Source organism: Peromyscus maniculatus, chromosome 22, assembly GCF_049852395.1.
Source record: "Peromyscus maniculatus bairdii isolate BWxNUB_F1_BW_parent chromosome 22, HU_Pman_BW_mat_3.1, whole genome shotgun sequence".
Lineage (NCBI taxonomy): Eukaryota > Metazoa > Chordata > Mammalia > Rodentia > Cricetidae > Peromyscus > Peromyscus maniculatus.
Window position 1 is genome coordinate 18,681,098 of NC_134873.1, and position 14,146 is coordinate 18,695,243.

Here is a 14,146-nt window from a genome sequence, read left to right on the forward strand (position 1 = left end):
GCTGGTTTATTGATACTCAATTTCAAATAACACTGTTCCTGTGGGCGCTGTTAGTACTTTCTGCTCCCTTTCTTCCTTCTTCGCTTTTGATTTGGTTTTGAGATAAGGTCTTTTTTGTAATCCTGCTGGGCCTGGCATTTGCCATGCATCCCAGCTTGGTCTCCAAACCAACAGTCAGTGTGAGCCACCAGCTTGACTCCAGTGAAATACATGAGCATGCTATGAAGTTTTCCCTACTGTGTATTTTGTGTCTTTATGTAAAAAGCAATGGGTAAAATAGAGAAATAATTTTTATCCTAGAAGGTGTGGGTTAACACCGGAGAGGCTGAGGCCGATTTGCCAGGAGCTTGGAGTCCACATGGGTTAGATAGTAAGTTTTAGGCCGTACTGGACTGTGTTGTGAGACCTTGTCTCAAAAAAACAAGCAAGAGAAGCCCAGCAGCCATGCTATGGTCTCTGTGTGAAAGAGGACAGGTGGCAAGCGGCCTTACGAGTTGAGCGAGTGTCAGCTGAGGTCCAGCAAAGACGACAGGGAAGGACCTTGGAGTGAGGACCGCACAGCTCAGCCGAGTTCATACTCTGCAGTGACACTTGGTTTTCACAGCGTGGTCTGATTCTAAGAGGGCCACTTCATCTGCTTGGAACCATGACACATAGAAATTGTGAGATAAATGTATATTCCTTTAACAAAAATTTGATAATACAATGTATAGTCATGAATAAGAATAAATATGTTGAGCCGGGCGTTGGTGGCGCACGCCTTTAATCCCAGCACTCGGGAGGCAGAGCCAGGCGGATCTCTGTGAGTTCGAGGCCAGCCTGGGCTACCAAGTGAGCTCCAGGAAAGGCACAAAGCTACACAGAGAAACCCTGTCTCGAAAAACCAAAAAAAAAAAAAAAAAAAAAAAGAATAAATATGTTGTTGAAGCTGTGTAGTGGTAAGTTAATAAAATTTGAGTGTTCAAGGCCTCAGTGTTTAAAAATGGTGAGTAAAGACTGGAGCAATTTGGCCCAATGGCTAAGAACATGGAATGCTCCCCCTGCCCTCCAGACAGGGTTTCTCTGCGTAGCTTTGGAGCCTGTTCTGGAACTTGCTTTGTAGACCTGGCTGGCCTTGAACTCACAGAGATCCGCCTGCCTCTGCCTCCTGAGTACACCTCCGGGCAAGAACATGGAATGCTCTTGCGGAGGACCCATATTTGATCCCCAGTACCCATGGCTAGCATTTACAACCACCTGTAACTTGCGCTTCAGGGGGATCCAACTCCCTGAGTCCACAGACACCTGCATTCACGTGTATAGACACAACACATGTCCCCATACAAAAGTGAAAATCTTAAAGATGATGGATAGAAAATTTACAGATCATTGTAAAATGAGGCACAAGGTGAGGAGAAGGAAGACTGAAAAATGTCCGATATATTGCTAATTCAACTTTGAGTATTGTGAAGTACTGGAAGAGAAAGGCTGCAAGGGTGGAAGGTTGAAAAAAATCGACGTGACGTGTTTTTCTTCTGGGAATAGTAGCTTTTTATGCAGGAGCTAGCATGTCTGTCTGAGGTGGTTGGGCCGTGTGTGGGGTTTGTTAGAGAGGTTGGAAAGTCGAGTGTGCCTGGCTGGGTGTTTCCTCCCTTGGCCTTCCTTCACACGGTTGTCATTTTACGTTTCTTCTCCCCACATGTATTACACATGGAGTTCTCCAGCTGGACCTTGTTCTCAAATTCTGTTGGTCTCCTGAAGTGTAAGGAGCTTTAGTGTGCTTCTTTCACACAAAAGTTATACCATTTCTTTATTATTATTCGTTTTTGCTCATTTGGTGAGGTAGAGTCTTGCACTATAGCCTTAACTGGCCTGGAACTTGCTATGTAGGCCAGGCTGGCCCTGAGTGCTGGGATCTTAGTTCTTAGTCCTCATGCCTGGCTTACTTATCTTTAATGGTTTTTATTAGTCCACATTAAGTTATACATAATAATGAATTCCATTACAACATTTTCATCCATGTCCATGAATTTTTATCATTTTATCCACCATTATCCTGCCTTGTCTCCTCCTCCTGCTGATGCCCTTCCTCTTCCCTCCTTTCCCTTGTACTTTCTTTGCTGATAACAGTTTGGTGGCCCAGTGAGTTTTCATTTGGGTTGCTTACAGGTGCATGGAGGAGGGGTTATTGACGGGATTGTGGGCACTTCCCAGTGTAGCCACTGAAGAAAATGCCCCTTCCTCCTCCTCTGGCAGCCATTAACAGCCAAGATTTCCAGGAAGGGGGTGGCTCATGGGGCCACTCTCCACTTCTTTGGCTCTTTGAGATAGGGTCTCTCACTGTGAGAGCTAGTCCAGGCTGACCTCAAATTCCTGTTGATCTTTCTGCCTCCACCTCCTAGCCTTGCCTCATGGCCTCCGCTATTATCGTAGGTGTGAGCCACCACACCTTCTTTCTAAGTTGTCTCATTTTGTGTTTGTCGTCGCCCCACATTGCTCTAGAGAAGAGAGTATACCTACCTTTTAGAATCATTGTTTTACTTATCACCATATAGTTCCCTTACTAACCTGTATATATTGCCATTGTCTTATGATACTACAAATTAGAAAGCCCATGAAAGATTATAATTTTGCATATAACTATGGAATGAATTTTTATATATATATATATATATATACACACACACACACACACATATATATATATATATATATATATATATATATATAAACACAAAAAAGACTATATAGTTTTTCCATGCAGAGTTTCTCTGTGTAATAGCCTTGGCTGTCCTGGAATTCTCTTGGTGGTCCAGGCTGGCTTCGAACTCACAGAGATCCCCTATCTTCCTTCTAAGTGCTGGGATTAAAGGTGTGAGCCACCATACCTGGCATGGAAAATAATTTTGAAAGTTCAGGAGAAAGCCTATTATACTTACCATATATTTGCTCTTTATTATTTTTTTAATTTATTATTTTATGTGTATGGATGTTTTGCCTGTATGTATATTTGTATACTGTGTGCATGTCTGGTGCCCTTGGAGGTCAGAAGAGGGCATTGAATTCCCTGGAACTGAGGTTAAAAATGGTTGTGAGCTGCTATGTGGGTGCTAGGAATTGAACCAGAGTCTTCTGGAAGAGCAGCCAGTGAGTGCTCTTAACCTCTGAACCATCTCTTCAGCTCCCAACTCTTCATATTGTTTTTATATTATATTTTTTTTGAGATAGAGTCTCATGTAGCCCACACTGGCCTGGAATTCCCTATGCAGTCAAGAATGACCTTGAACTTCTGATCCTTCCACTTCTGCTGGAGTACGTCACTGAGTCCGACTTGTTCTTTCATTATTTATTGTTCAGATTCTGATAGTATTTCTCTTCTGCCTTGAAAACTTTTAGCTGTCTTTTAGAACATGGTCTCCTAGCAACAGACTCCTAGTTTCTTTTTTGTGGGAGAGATCCCTGATACCACCTCCAGGTTTAGTAATTCTGTAAGACAACACACGGGGCTGGGCTTTTAGTCAGACTAATCACTGTCATTTATTATGGCATAGAATTCAGTCACAACTGGGTGCAGTAGAAGCAGGACATGGTGCATGGGCCTGTGACCTCAAAACTTGGGGGATATGGAGGCAGGATTTGGATTGAGACTTTGTTTCAAGGAGAAAACAACAACAAGGCTGGGAAGATGATTCACTTACTTGGTCAAGTGTACACAAGCAGGAGGACCTGAGTTTGGATCCTCAGCACCCACGTAAAAAGCCAGGTATGGTATGTATGCTTGTAATCCTAGGACTGGGGAAGGAAGACAGGCAGACCCCTGGAATCCACTGGCCAGCAATGAGCCCCAGGCCTAAGTGAGAGAATGTCTCAAAAAGGAAGTCCAGTGGAGGGCTGCTAAGGGTAATGTACTTGAGGTTGACCTTTGGCATCCACCCACAGGTACACATGTGTGAATGTGTATTTACATACAAAACATTCAAATTGAAGTGGATAGATAGATGGAAATATGCTTGAGGTGAAATTTGGAGGAAGGTTTCAAGTGGTTTCTGAGTAGGATCACAACTTAGTGCCTCCAGGAGTGAATTATGACAAGGAATAAAAGTAAAACATCTGTCACGAAACAGTGCCAGGGAGTTTTTTTTGTTTTTTTTTTTTTTTTTTTTTTTTTTTTATTGAGAACAGGTCAGCATATATCACAATTCTGAATTTCTAGAAGGAAAGCAGATGTTCACATAAATCACATGGTTTGTACAGGAAAATTTCTCTCCAAGTCCAAGTTCTCATATACCAGTCAATGGCCAGTTGTTGGAGGCAGGACAAAATAAGGACAGTAGTTACAGGCTTGCTCTGTTCTTTTCCTTTTCTGCACATATTCTCTGTAAGAGTGACTTTAGCTGCGTGGTGGTGGCTCACACCTTTAATCCCAGCACTTGGGAGGCAGAGGCAGGAGAATCTCTGATTTCAAGGCCAGCCTGGGCTACAGAGTGCCAGGACAGGCTCCAAAAGCTACACAGAGAAACTCTGTCTTGAAAAAAACAAACAACAACAAAATAAAACTTTGTTTTTAAAATTTTTTTTGGCTTTTTAAGATTGTTTCGCTGTGTAGTTCTGGCTGTCCTGGAGCTCTTTCTGTAGACCAGGCTGGCTTTGAACTCCAGAGATACACCTGCCTCTGCCTCCTGAGTGCTGGGATTAATGGTGTATACCACCACTGCCTGGCCAAGAACAACTTAGTCTTGTAAAATTGTTAAGTGTGTGTGTGCCTGTGCTTGCAGAGGTCCGAGTTAAATTGTATTCCCCTGGAGCTAGAGTCATAGACAGGTATTTGTGAGCTGCCTGACGTGGGTGCTGGAAAAGGAACCTCCTCCAGAAGAACATTTTGTGCTTCTAACCACTGAGGCATTTATCCAGCTCCTGAGAATAACTTGATTTTACTTTCATTCCAGAAGGGTGTTTTGTTTTGGATAGGGTCTAACCCAGCTGGTTCTTCTTGCCTTAGCCTCTGGAGTTCTGCTATTCCAACAGGGGCCACCGTTCCTAGTTGAGTGTTCTTGCTGAGTATAGATTTTAAGGTTGGTAGTCCATTTCTATGGGTACTGAAAGGTCGACCTTTGTTTCCAGTGAGACACATACAGCTGTGTAGTTTTCAAATCATTTTTCTAAATATGTTACATAGTTTTTAATAGTGAATAAGGTTTTTTGTAAAACATAATTTAGTATTTTTTAATATGTTTGTGTAAGTGTGTTAGAACTTGAGTTACAGACAGTGGTGAGCTGCCATGTGGGTGCTGGGAATTGAACCCAGGTCCTCTGGAAGAGCAGTCAGTGCTCTTAACTGCTGAGCCATCTCTCCAGCCCCTGGAAAAGGTTTTTATGAACATGTTTGCACAGTTCTTTGTCTCAGTATATGCTTTTAGTTATTTTTTATTAGGAATAAATTGCTAGGCCATAGTTTTAGCTTTTTATTGTTGCTATTTTTTTTTTTTTTTTTGAAATTAGAACAGGCTGTCTTTAAATTCACTATATAACCTAGAGTGACCTGGGTTCAATCCCAGCACCTACATGGCAGCTCACAATCGTATGAAACTCCAGTTCCAGGGGATCCAACACCCTCACAGACATACACACAGGCAAAACACCAATCAATACACATAACATTTGGACTCTTGATCTTCTCTAGCCTCTTGTGCTGAGATTGTATATGTACATTACCACACCCAGGGTTTTGAGTTTTGGAGTTCTGGTCCAAGGCTAATATTACTTTTTTTTTTTTTTTGCTTAAAAGATAAGAGCACTTTGATGTTCAATTATGATTAAATATTACCATGCATAATGAGAGAACTTTACACTATAAGCAAATGTATTTCCATCTGAATTTTTCTTATAAAATTCTAATTGTTTTTGTGTTTCTAATTGTGTTTGATTTATTAACATTTCTTCCTTTTATTAGTTTCCCTCTAAATATTAAGGGGGTGTGTTTTGCTTGCTTTTGACACAGTCTTGCCATATAGCACAGGTTGTCCTGGAATTCAAGACCCTTCTGCCTCAGCATGCAATTCTGAGCTCTTTCTTCTATTGCTTTCTTTGAATAAGTATTTTCTCATTGATTTTTCTCAGACAACTTTGTGTGTGATAATGTTTTCCTGTTTACTCCCGGCTTTTCTTCAGATTATGTTAATGAATGCATGCATGTTACTTCACATAGTACCAGCCTTATCACTTTTATGTCATGTATGACTCAATAAAGGTAGAATCCATGAAAGGGAATATTACATAAAGCAGACAGCTCTAGGTTAAAATAAAAACTTGTACAGAATAGGAAATACGGAGGGGACAAACAAGGAGAAAACCTTTAATCATCCCGCTCAGTGCCAGTGTTGTTGATAGTATAACTTACCTTCTTGAATTTAATTGTCTCCTCCTCCTCCTCCTCCTCCTCCTCCTCCTCCTGGAGTAACCTTGTCTGTTTGTGGCGTCATTACTATGTAACAGTCACTGACCTTGAAGAAATAATACTGGCTACTTGGAAGGAATAAGTGCTTCTTAACTTTGGGTGAAATCCAGCACAATTCACTAGACATAGGAAGAGTACGGCTTGAGTAGAGAGGACTGATATTAGAATGTCGGCATAATGGAGTTTAGAAACTTGTTAGAGTTCCTTCCCCTTGGTTCTTTGTGCAAGAGTCCCCTCACTATTTAGTTCTGTTTCCTCCCTCCCTCCCTCCCTCCCTTCCTTCTTCTTTCTTTTCTTTTTTTGAGACAGGGTTTCTCAGTATAACCCTGGCTGTCCTGGAGTTCACTCTGTAGAGCAGACTGGCCTAGAACTCACAGAGATCGCCCTACCTTTGACTCTGGAGTGCTGGGGTGAAAGGCGTGCACCACCATCTCCTAGCTAGTTGTGTTTGCAGTTTGAAGTGCCTGTGTTCCTTTCTCTCTCCTTCTGTTCCTCCTTCAGCGGGATGACTTTCCTGTGTAAAGTTCAGTTTCTAAGCTGTCACAGTGTTCGTATATAGTGAGTTTGGTAGGTGGGAAAGTAGCATCTTGACTTCATTTGGTTCCTCGGTTTCAAATATCAGGTAGTAGAAGTTTGGAGGATGAAGCAAATGTCAAAACTGTACCTGCTTCTCATGAGGGAATCAAAATTTGGAATGGCTAGGCTCTCCTTTTGTCTTGGTGTGGAAATTCATTTCTGTCATTGGCAAAAGTAGTTGGTTGACTCCCATTCCCTGTTTGATTTGATGTTCTAGGAAGAATTCAGTGTTAGTTGTTGACCTGGATGCCAGTTCACTGCTAAGTCTGCTGAATCTGATGCCTTTTCCTGATTAAATGGAGTCTGAGTTCTCACAGCTAGTTAAAGCAATTTTGTTGTTGAAAAACAGAATGTTTCTATTAACCTTGCAGATTAGACATTGTTGACCACTATAACTGCAGAAGCATTTTGGCCCTTTTTTAAAAATGTTTTTTTTTTTTTTCCGAGGCAGGGTTTCTCTGTGTAGCTTTGCGCCTTTCCTGGAACTCACTTGGTAGCCCAGGCTGGCCTCGAACTCACAGAGATCCGCCTGCCTCTGCCTCCCGAGTGCTGGGATTAAAGGCGTGCTCCACCACCGCCCGGCCTAAAAATGTTATTTTTATGTGTTTGAGTGTTTTTCCTGCACACTTGGTGCTGTTAAGGCCAGAAGAGGGTGTGGGATTCTTTGAAACTGAAGTTACAGAGGTTGTGAACCTTCATATTGGTTCTAGGAATTGAACCTGGATCATTTGGAAGATAATCCATTGTTCTTTACTGCTGAAATTTCTCCAGCCTGGCTCCCCCCCCACCCTTTTTTTTTTAATTTTTAAAATTTTTTTTGGTCAAGATAAGGATTTTTCTCTGTGTAGCCCTGGCTGTCCTGGAGCAAACTCTGTAGACCAGGTTATCTTCGAACACAGAGGTCCACACGACACTACCTCCAAGTGCTGGAATTAAAATCCTGTGCTACCACGCCTGACTCAGATTTGACTTTTCTTTTTTTTTTATTTTTATTTATTTATTTATTTTTTTTTGGTTTTTCGAGACAGGGTTTCTCTGCGTAGCTTTGTGCCTTTTCTGGAGCTCACTTGGTAGCCCAGGCTGGCCTCGAACTCACAGAGATCCGCCTGGCTCTGCCTCCCGAGTGCTGGGATTAAAGGCGTGCGCCACCACCGCCCGGCTTTCTTTTTTTTTTTAATTTATTTCAGATTTGACTTTTTTTTTTCCTCCTGTCCCATTAGCCACCTAGTTGGTTTGATAGTCATCTTGTGTATCTTGTGTAGCACAGACTTCCGAAACCTTAATCTGCTTGTGTTCTGGTTGATCTCTGTGACTACAAAGTATTAGTTATCCTGTTTAAGGCTTTTTGGTCAGTAAATAACTCTTCACTTGATCTTAGCCAAAAGGCCGAGAAGTGATAGTGAATAATTCTTATGCCAGACATTAAGAGATTATTATGTTATTAACATTTTAAATGTAAAATTAAATGATCCACGTTACACAAAATTCAGACTCTTCATCTTTTCACTTCTTGAATGAACTTACTAGAGACTGATAATTTAAATCCTGCTTTTTTTTTTTTTTTTTTTTTTTTTTTTTTTGGTTTTTCGAGACAGGGTTTCTCTGTGTAGCTTTGCGCCTTTCCTGGAGCTCACTTGGTAGCCCAGGCTGGCCTCGAACTCACAGAGATCCGCCTGGCTCTGCCTCCCGAGTGCTGGGATTAAAGGCGTGCGCCACCAACGCCCGGCCAAATCCTGCTTTTTGTTTTGTTTTGCTTTGCTTTGTTTTGTTTGAGACAGGGTCTTACTATATAGCCCTGGCCCACTTGGAATTTGCTATGTAGACTAGGCTGGCATGGAACTCAAAGGGATCCGGTGCCTGCCTCTGCATCTCTGGCTCCTGGGTGCTGAAAAAATAAAGTCCTGCACCACTATTTCTGGCTGAGGAATAGTCTTAGTAAGTCCTTTAGGAACCTTGTCCATTGCCCTTGAGTTCTTTGTCTCTTTTTTAAAAAATTATTTATTTATATTTTATGTGCATTGTTGTTTTGCCTGCTTGTATGTCTGTGTGAGGGTGTTGGGTCCTCTGGAACTAGGATACAAACAGTTGTTTGTGGCTGTGTGGCGTCTGGGAATTGATCCCGAGTCCTCTGGAAGAGCAGTAAGTCGGTGCTCTTAACAGCTGAGCCATCTCTCCAACTGTGCCCTTGAGTTCTTTATACTATTAATTTTTTAAAGATTTATTTATTTATGTATCTTATGTATATGAGTGCTCCATTTGCATGATGGAGAGGGCATCAGACAGAAGAGGGCATCAGCTCCGGTTACAGATGGTTGAGAGCCACCATGTGGGTGCTGGGAGTTGAACTCAGGACCTCTGGAAGAGCAGACAGTGCCCTTAACCACTGAGCCATCTCTCCAGCCCTATACTGTTGATTTCTAATTTTTTTTTCATGTTTGATCATATTGTCATAAGAGTAGTTTGTTTAAATTGTGTTTTGTAGTTTGAACAGTTCCAGTAGAATTTTTTGTTTGTTTTTTGTTTTGTGAGACAGACACTGCCCTCCTGTGGTCAGAATAAGGTAGCTGTTTTGGAAAACTGCTAGCCTACATCTTGAGCTTGTGGTAAAAGAATATAATATGGTATGCCTTCCTTGGATCCTTCCCACCTTAAAGAGTTTTCCTCACTTTTCCTTAGTAAATCTACACTTGCTGTACTTTTAAAAAAATTGTAACAGTTTTGTATTTTTGCTCAGAAGTGTTTTGATTCTCAGGTTTTTCTAGTGTATGTATATATTTTTCTCATTCTTTATATTTTCTTAGGGAGATTCAGATAATTAAATATAAGCCAGGCTGTGGTGGTGCACTTCTTTAATCCTGGCATCAGAAGGCTGAATTTAAGGCAAGTCTGGTCTACAAAGCGAGTTCCAGGACTGTTACATGTAGAAATTCTGTCTCGAACTTCCTTTCCAAAAAAAAAAAAAAAAGATAATTAAATATAAACAAAAATGGTTATCGAAAGGAGAAACTGTCCTTTTTTATTATTAGTATTTATGTGTGAGGTCATGTGCACACAGCTCAGAAAGCAACTTGAAACGCAAGAGGCACTTCTTTCTCTTCCTCTCTCATGTGGCTCTGGGGGATTGAACTCAGGGTAAATGCTCTCACTTGCTGATCCATCTCACCGTCCCAGGTCCTGTTTCTGTTTTGTTTTGTTGCCCAGCTGTCGTGGAACTCATTATGTAGCCTAGACTGACAACAGTTTGTTGCAGTATTCCTGTCTCTCCTAAGTGCTGTAATTACAGGCACGATCCGTTTGGAGGGGGAGACACCCTCTCCATGTGTAGTCTAGGCTGGCTTCTAACTGGTACTGCTGTCTCTCCCTTGACAGCACTGGAATTAGAGTCACATACCATTCTGTCCAGCTTAACCAAAGGACTGTTGCGTGTAAACACAAGTGTTTCACTCATGATAGTTTACTCTTGGTTTTTCTTGCAGTATAGTGCAGTTTCTGAACAGAGGAGTGAGTTTTGGAATTTATGATTATTTTCTGTTTGTTTTTTTAATTAGTAGAAATTAATATACCATTAGTTATTTATAGTGAAAACTAAAGAAAAAAACAGAAGGCTAATAGCTCAAGGAAAGCATGCTCTTTTGTTTACTTCACCTGAGTAATGAGGGTGACATTTTTGATAAAGCTAACATCAGAAATAGGATGTGGCAAAGATTATTGACGAGCAGGGCAGTGACTCCTGCTTCAGCGTGCTGAGTGCCGGGGCTAACGGCCTGCACCACTGTTTCCTGAAGCATAGTTGTGCGTGTCTGATCTTAACAGTTGCCATTTGGGGTCTGTTGTGTGTAGTTTGTCTTTTGTGAGTTCCGCTGAGTGATTGTAGATTATGTATCTGACATTCTGATGCTGTTAGGATCCCACAGCCCTGAGCGGCTGGCATGTGTCTCATTGGGTACAGTGCTGAATAACATATAAGAGGCCCTGGAGTCCATCTCTAGCAAAAACCAGGTGGATGTGGAGTGTCTGAGCATGGGGAAGGGCAGATAGGGGGATCAAAAAGAAGTTCAAGAGCATTCTTGGCTCTATGTGGGGAGTTATGGGCAGCCTGGGCTAGAGAATCTGTCCTCAAATCAAACTAAAACAACATCAAATGCTTGTTTAAATCCTATGAGAATTTTTTTTATGTTTTTTTCTGTGTGTGTGTGTGTGTGTGTGTGTGTGTGTGTGTGTGTGTATGTTTCTCGAGACAGGGTTTCTCTGCGAAACAGTCCTGGCTATCCTAGAACTCACTCTGTAGACCAGGCTGGCCTTGAACTCACACAGATCAGAGATCCACCTGCCTCTGCCTCCCAAGTGCTGGGATTAAAGATGTGTACCACCACAGCCCGGCCAGAAATTTTTTTGTTTGTTTTTGAGAAAAAAGTTGTATCCTGGCTGTCTTTGAACTCACAGAACTGCCTACCACTACCTCCAGTTCTGGGATTAAAGGAATGTCCTACCATGCCTGACATTGGCTTTAACTCCCAAGTTTCTACCAATCTCCTGTGTATTAAATTTCAAAACATCATAATTTTTAGAACTTTGGCAGCTATTCACATCTATTTTGTATTTATGTTTGCTAGTGGTTAGTTTCCAAGTGTGGTATTGGTTTATAGCTACTGCCATGTTGCCTGGGCAGGTATAGAGAGGGAAAGGACCATGACATACCCAAAGCCTAAAAACAAATTAGGAGAATTCTCTACCTCTGACATTAGGAAGGGCTCCCTTTACTGTGCTTCAGATCAAAAATGACAGATTGTCTTGGAACATTTTCTGTCTGTATCAGTGTGCTCTTGGGTTTCAGGTTGCTGTTGAGTCCAGGACAGGAGGTTGTAGAGAAATCAAAACCAGGAAATTCACTCCTGACTATACTGTGTTTTTTCTAATTGTGGTTTAGCTTTATCTGCTCCCATTTTCAGAGTCTTCAAATAGTGATTCCATTCATTCTGTCCCGATTTTTAGTTAAATTTAATGGGAAAGACAGAACAAACTAAGCTTACTGTTCGTGTTGTATCCAAAACATAGTTGTTGTTGTTGTTTTTTTAATTTTTATTTAAAGGAAGCATGGATTTAGCTGGGCATGGTGATGTATGCCTTTAATCCCAGCACTCTTGGAAAGCAGAGGCAGAAATCCACCTGCCTCTGCCTCCTGAGTTCTGGGATTAAAGGTCTGTGCCACTACACCCTACTAAAGTAGATAATCTAAAGATGTGTGCAGTGGTAGACCACAGGTAGGGATGTGGTATGGGAATGGAGACTAAGAGTAATCAATTCCATATTCATTAATAGGATTAATTAAAGTGTTAATTTTAACCTTTTTGATCCATTTCTGCTTCATAATTTGACTTACTGTTTGTGATTAACAGAAAATATCTGGGTGAAGTCTCTAGATATGTATGTTATAGATCTAATTATTGACATAGTTATAATAATAATAGACAATTATAAGAATGAGAACTTAAAATAAGAATTCATTGTTATTCCTTGCTTCTCAGGTCTTAGAAAAATACCCCAATACACCTATGAGTCATAAAGAAATTCTTCAAGTTATCCAGAGAGAAGGACTAAAGGAAATCAGGTGAGTTATTAAAAGTATTACTAGTAATAATTATGTTTAGAGTATCTAATAAAATTTAGTATGTTTTGGTATTCTTTGTCTTAAACCTTCATTGGTTAGCATAATGTACTTTATGAACTTCTAGTTCATTTTTCTCTCAGTCCTTGGATTTTTTTTAAGTCATAGCATTTATAAAATCAAAAGTAAGTAAAGTAAATTCTTCATGAAAAAGTAAGTAGCTGATTTTCAAAGCCTATGCACCTTGATTCTTAGGAAGGCCTGGAGTCATCTTTAAGCTGTCATCTATCACTTTGTGCTTGGTAATTGGACAAAAATTATTACACAGCAGCTTCAAAAGTAGGCAGCGTAAGAAGAAATAAGATTTCTTAAAAAGAATGAAATGGAAAAGGTCTTTGTGTGTCAAGAGAAAGTCTTTGCTGGGCATCATCACACATGCCTGTAGTCCAAGATGCTTGAGAGAAGCTAAGGCTGGAAGATCACTCGAGCCTATGAGTTCTAGACCAGCTTGGACAGCATAGCAAGAGCCTCTCCCCCAAATAAATAGATAAACAAACAAATACACAAATAGGGCTGCCAAAATGTCTCAAGGAGGTAAAGCTCTTGCCAGTTCGGTGACCTGAGTTCAGTCTCCAGAGCTCACTGTGGAAGAAAGGAGGTGATTTCTGAAGGTTGTCTTTTGGTCTCCACATGCATTCTGTTTCACACATGCACAGACACACACACACGCGCACACACACACACACACACACACACACCCAGACACACACATTTAAAAATGAATTTTTAATCTTCAAATGTAGTAGATATGTAAATAGGGTCAAAGATAATCGTCGATTTCTAAGAGTCTTGTTATGTTAGCTTATAATAGTCTTATTTGCATAATTAAGACTGTCATTAAGAAATGTTAAAATTATGCCAAATTCATTGTGTATATTGAGACAAATTTGGCCATCTACATTGGAGATATTTCATTAAGATAAGAAATTTGAATAAAAAAAATGTTAGGTAGGCTGGGGCGCATTTCTCAGTTTTCAGGAAATAGAGACAAGTGCCAGGCCAGCTTCAGCTACTTATTGAATACCAGGATGGTAGGGCTACCCAGCAAACTCTGTGTATTAGTTACTTTGTTGCTGTGATAAAGCATTATGACCAAGGCAACTTATAAAAGAAAGCTTTCAGTTGGGTTTACAGTCAGAGAGGGTGCTAGAACAGTAATTGAGAGCTTACCTCTTGGATTCACAAGCATGAGACAGAGTGAGCTAGACTGGGAATTAGATGGGTTTTGAGACCTCAAAGTACACGCCCAGTGATACTCCTCCAAGAAGGCCACACCTCCTAATCCTTCCTAAAACACTTCCAACAGTTGGGGACCAAGCATTTAAATATATGAATCTATGGGGACCATTTTCTTTAAACTACCACACCCTGTTTCACAACATTAAACCAAAATAAGGATACAAAGTTTGTGCTTTTTTTGTTTGTTTGTTTGTTTGTTTGTTTTGTTTTGTTTTTTGAGACAGGGTTTCTTT

General features: G+C 40.7%; 1 protein-coding gene across 6 annotated transcripts in view; it reads left to right on the forward strand.

Moving 5' to 3' along the window:
* The window catches only part of Asxl2 (ASXL transcriptional regulator 2), a 236,140-nt gene that overhangs the window by 155,164 nt on the left and 66,830 nt on the right, over positions 1-14,146 (forward strand). For 4 of the 6 annotated variants that reach the window (XM_076559127.1, XM_076559126.1, XM_076559128.1 and 1 more), the window contains exon 2: positions 12,535-12,617. In XM_076559127.1, the coding sequence (XP_076415242.1) occupies positions 12,562-12,617 (56 nt within the window). In that variant the 5' untranslated portion in view covers positions 12,535-12,561. Of the gene's footprint in view, positions 1-117; positions 663-4,839; positions 5,052-12,534; positions 12,618-14,146 lie in introns of those variants that run through there. The other 2 variants (XM_076559129.1, XM_076559131.1) reach the window with 2 other exon arrangements.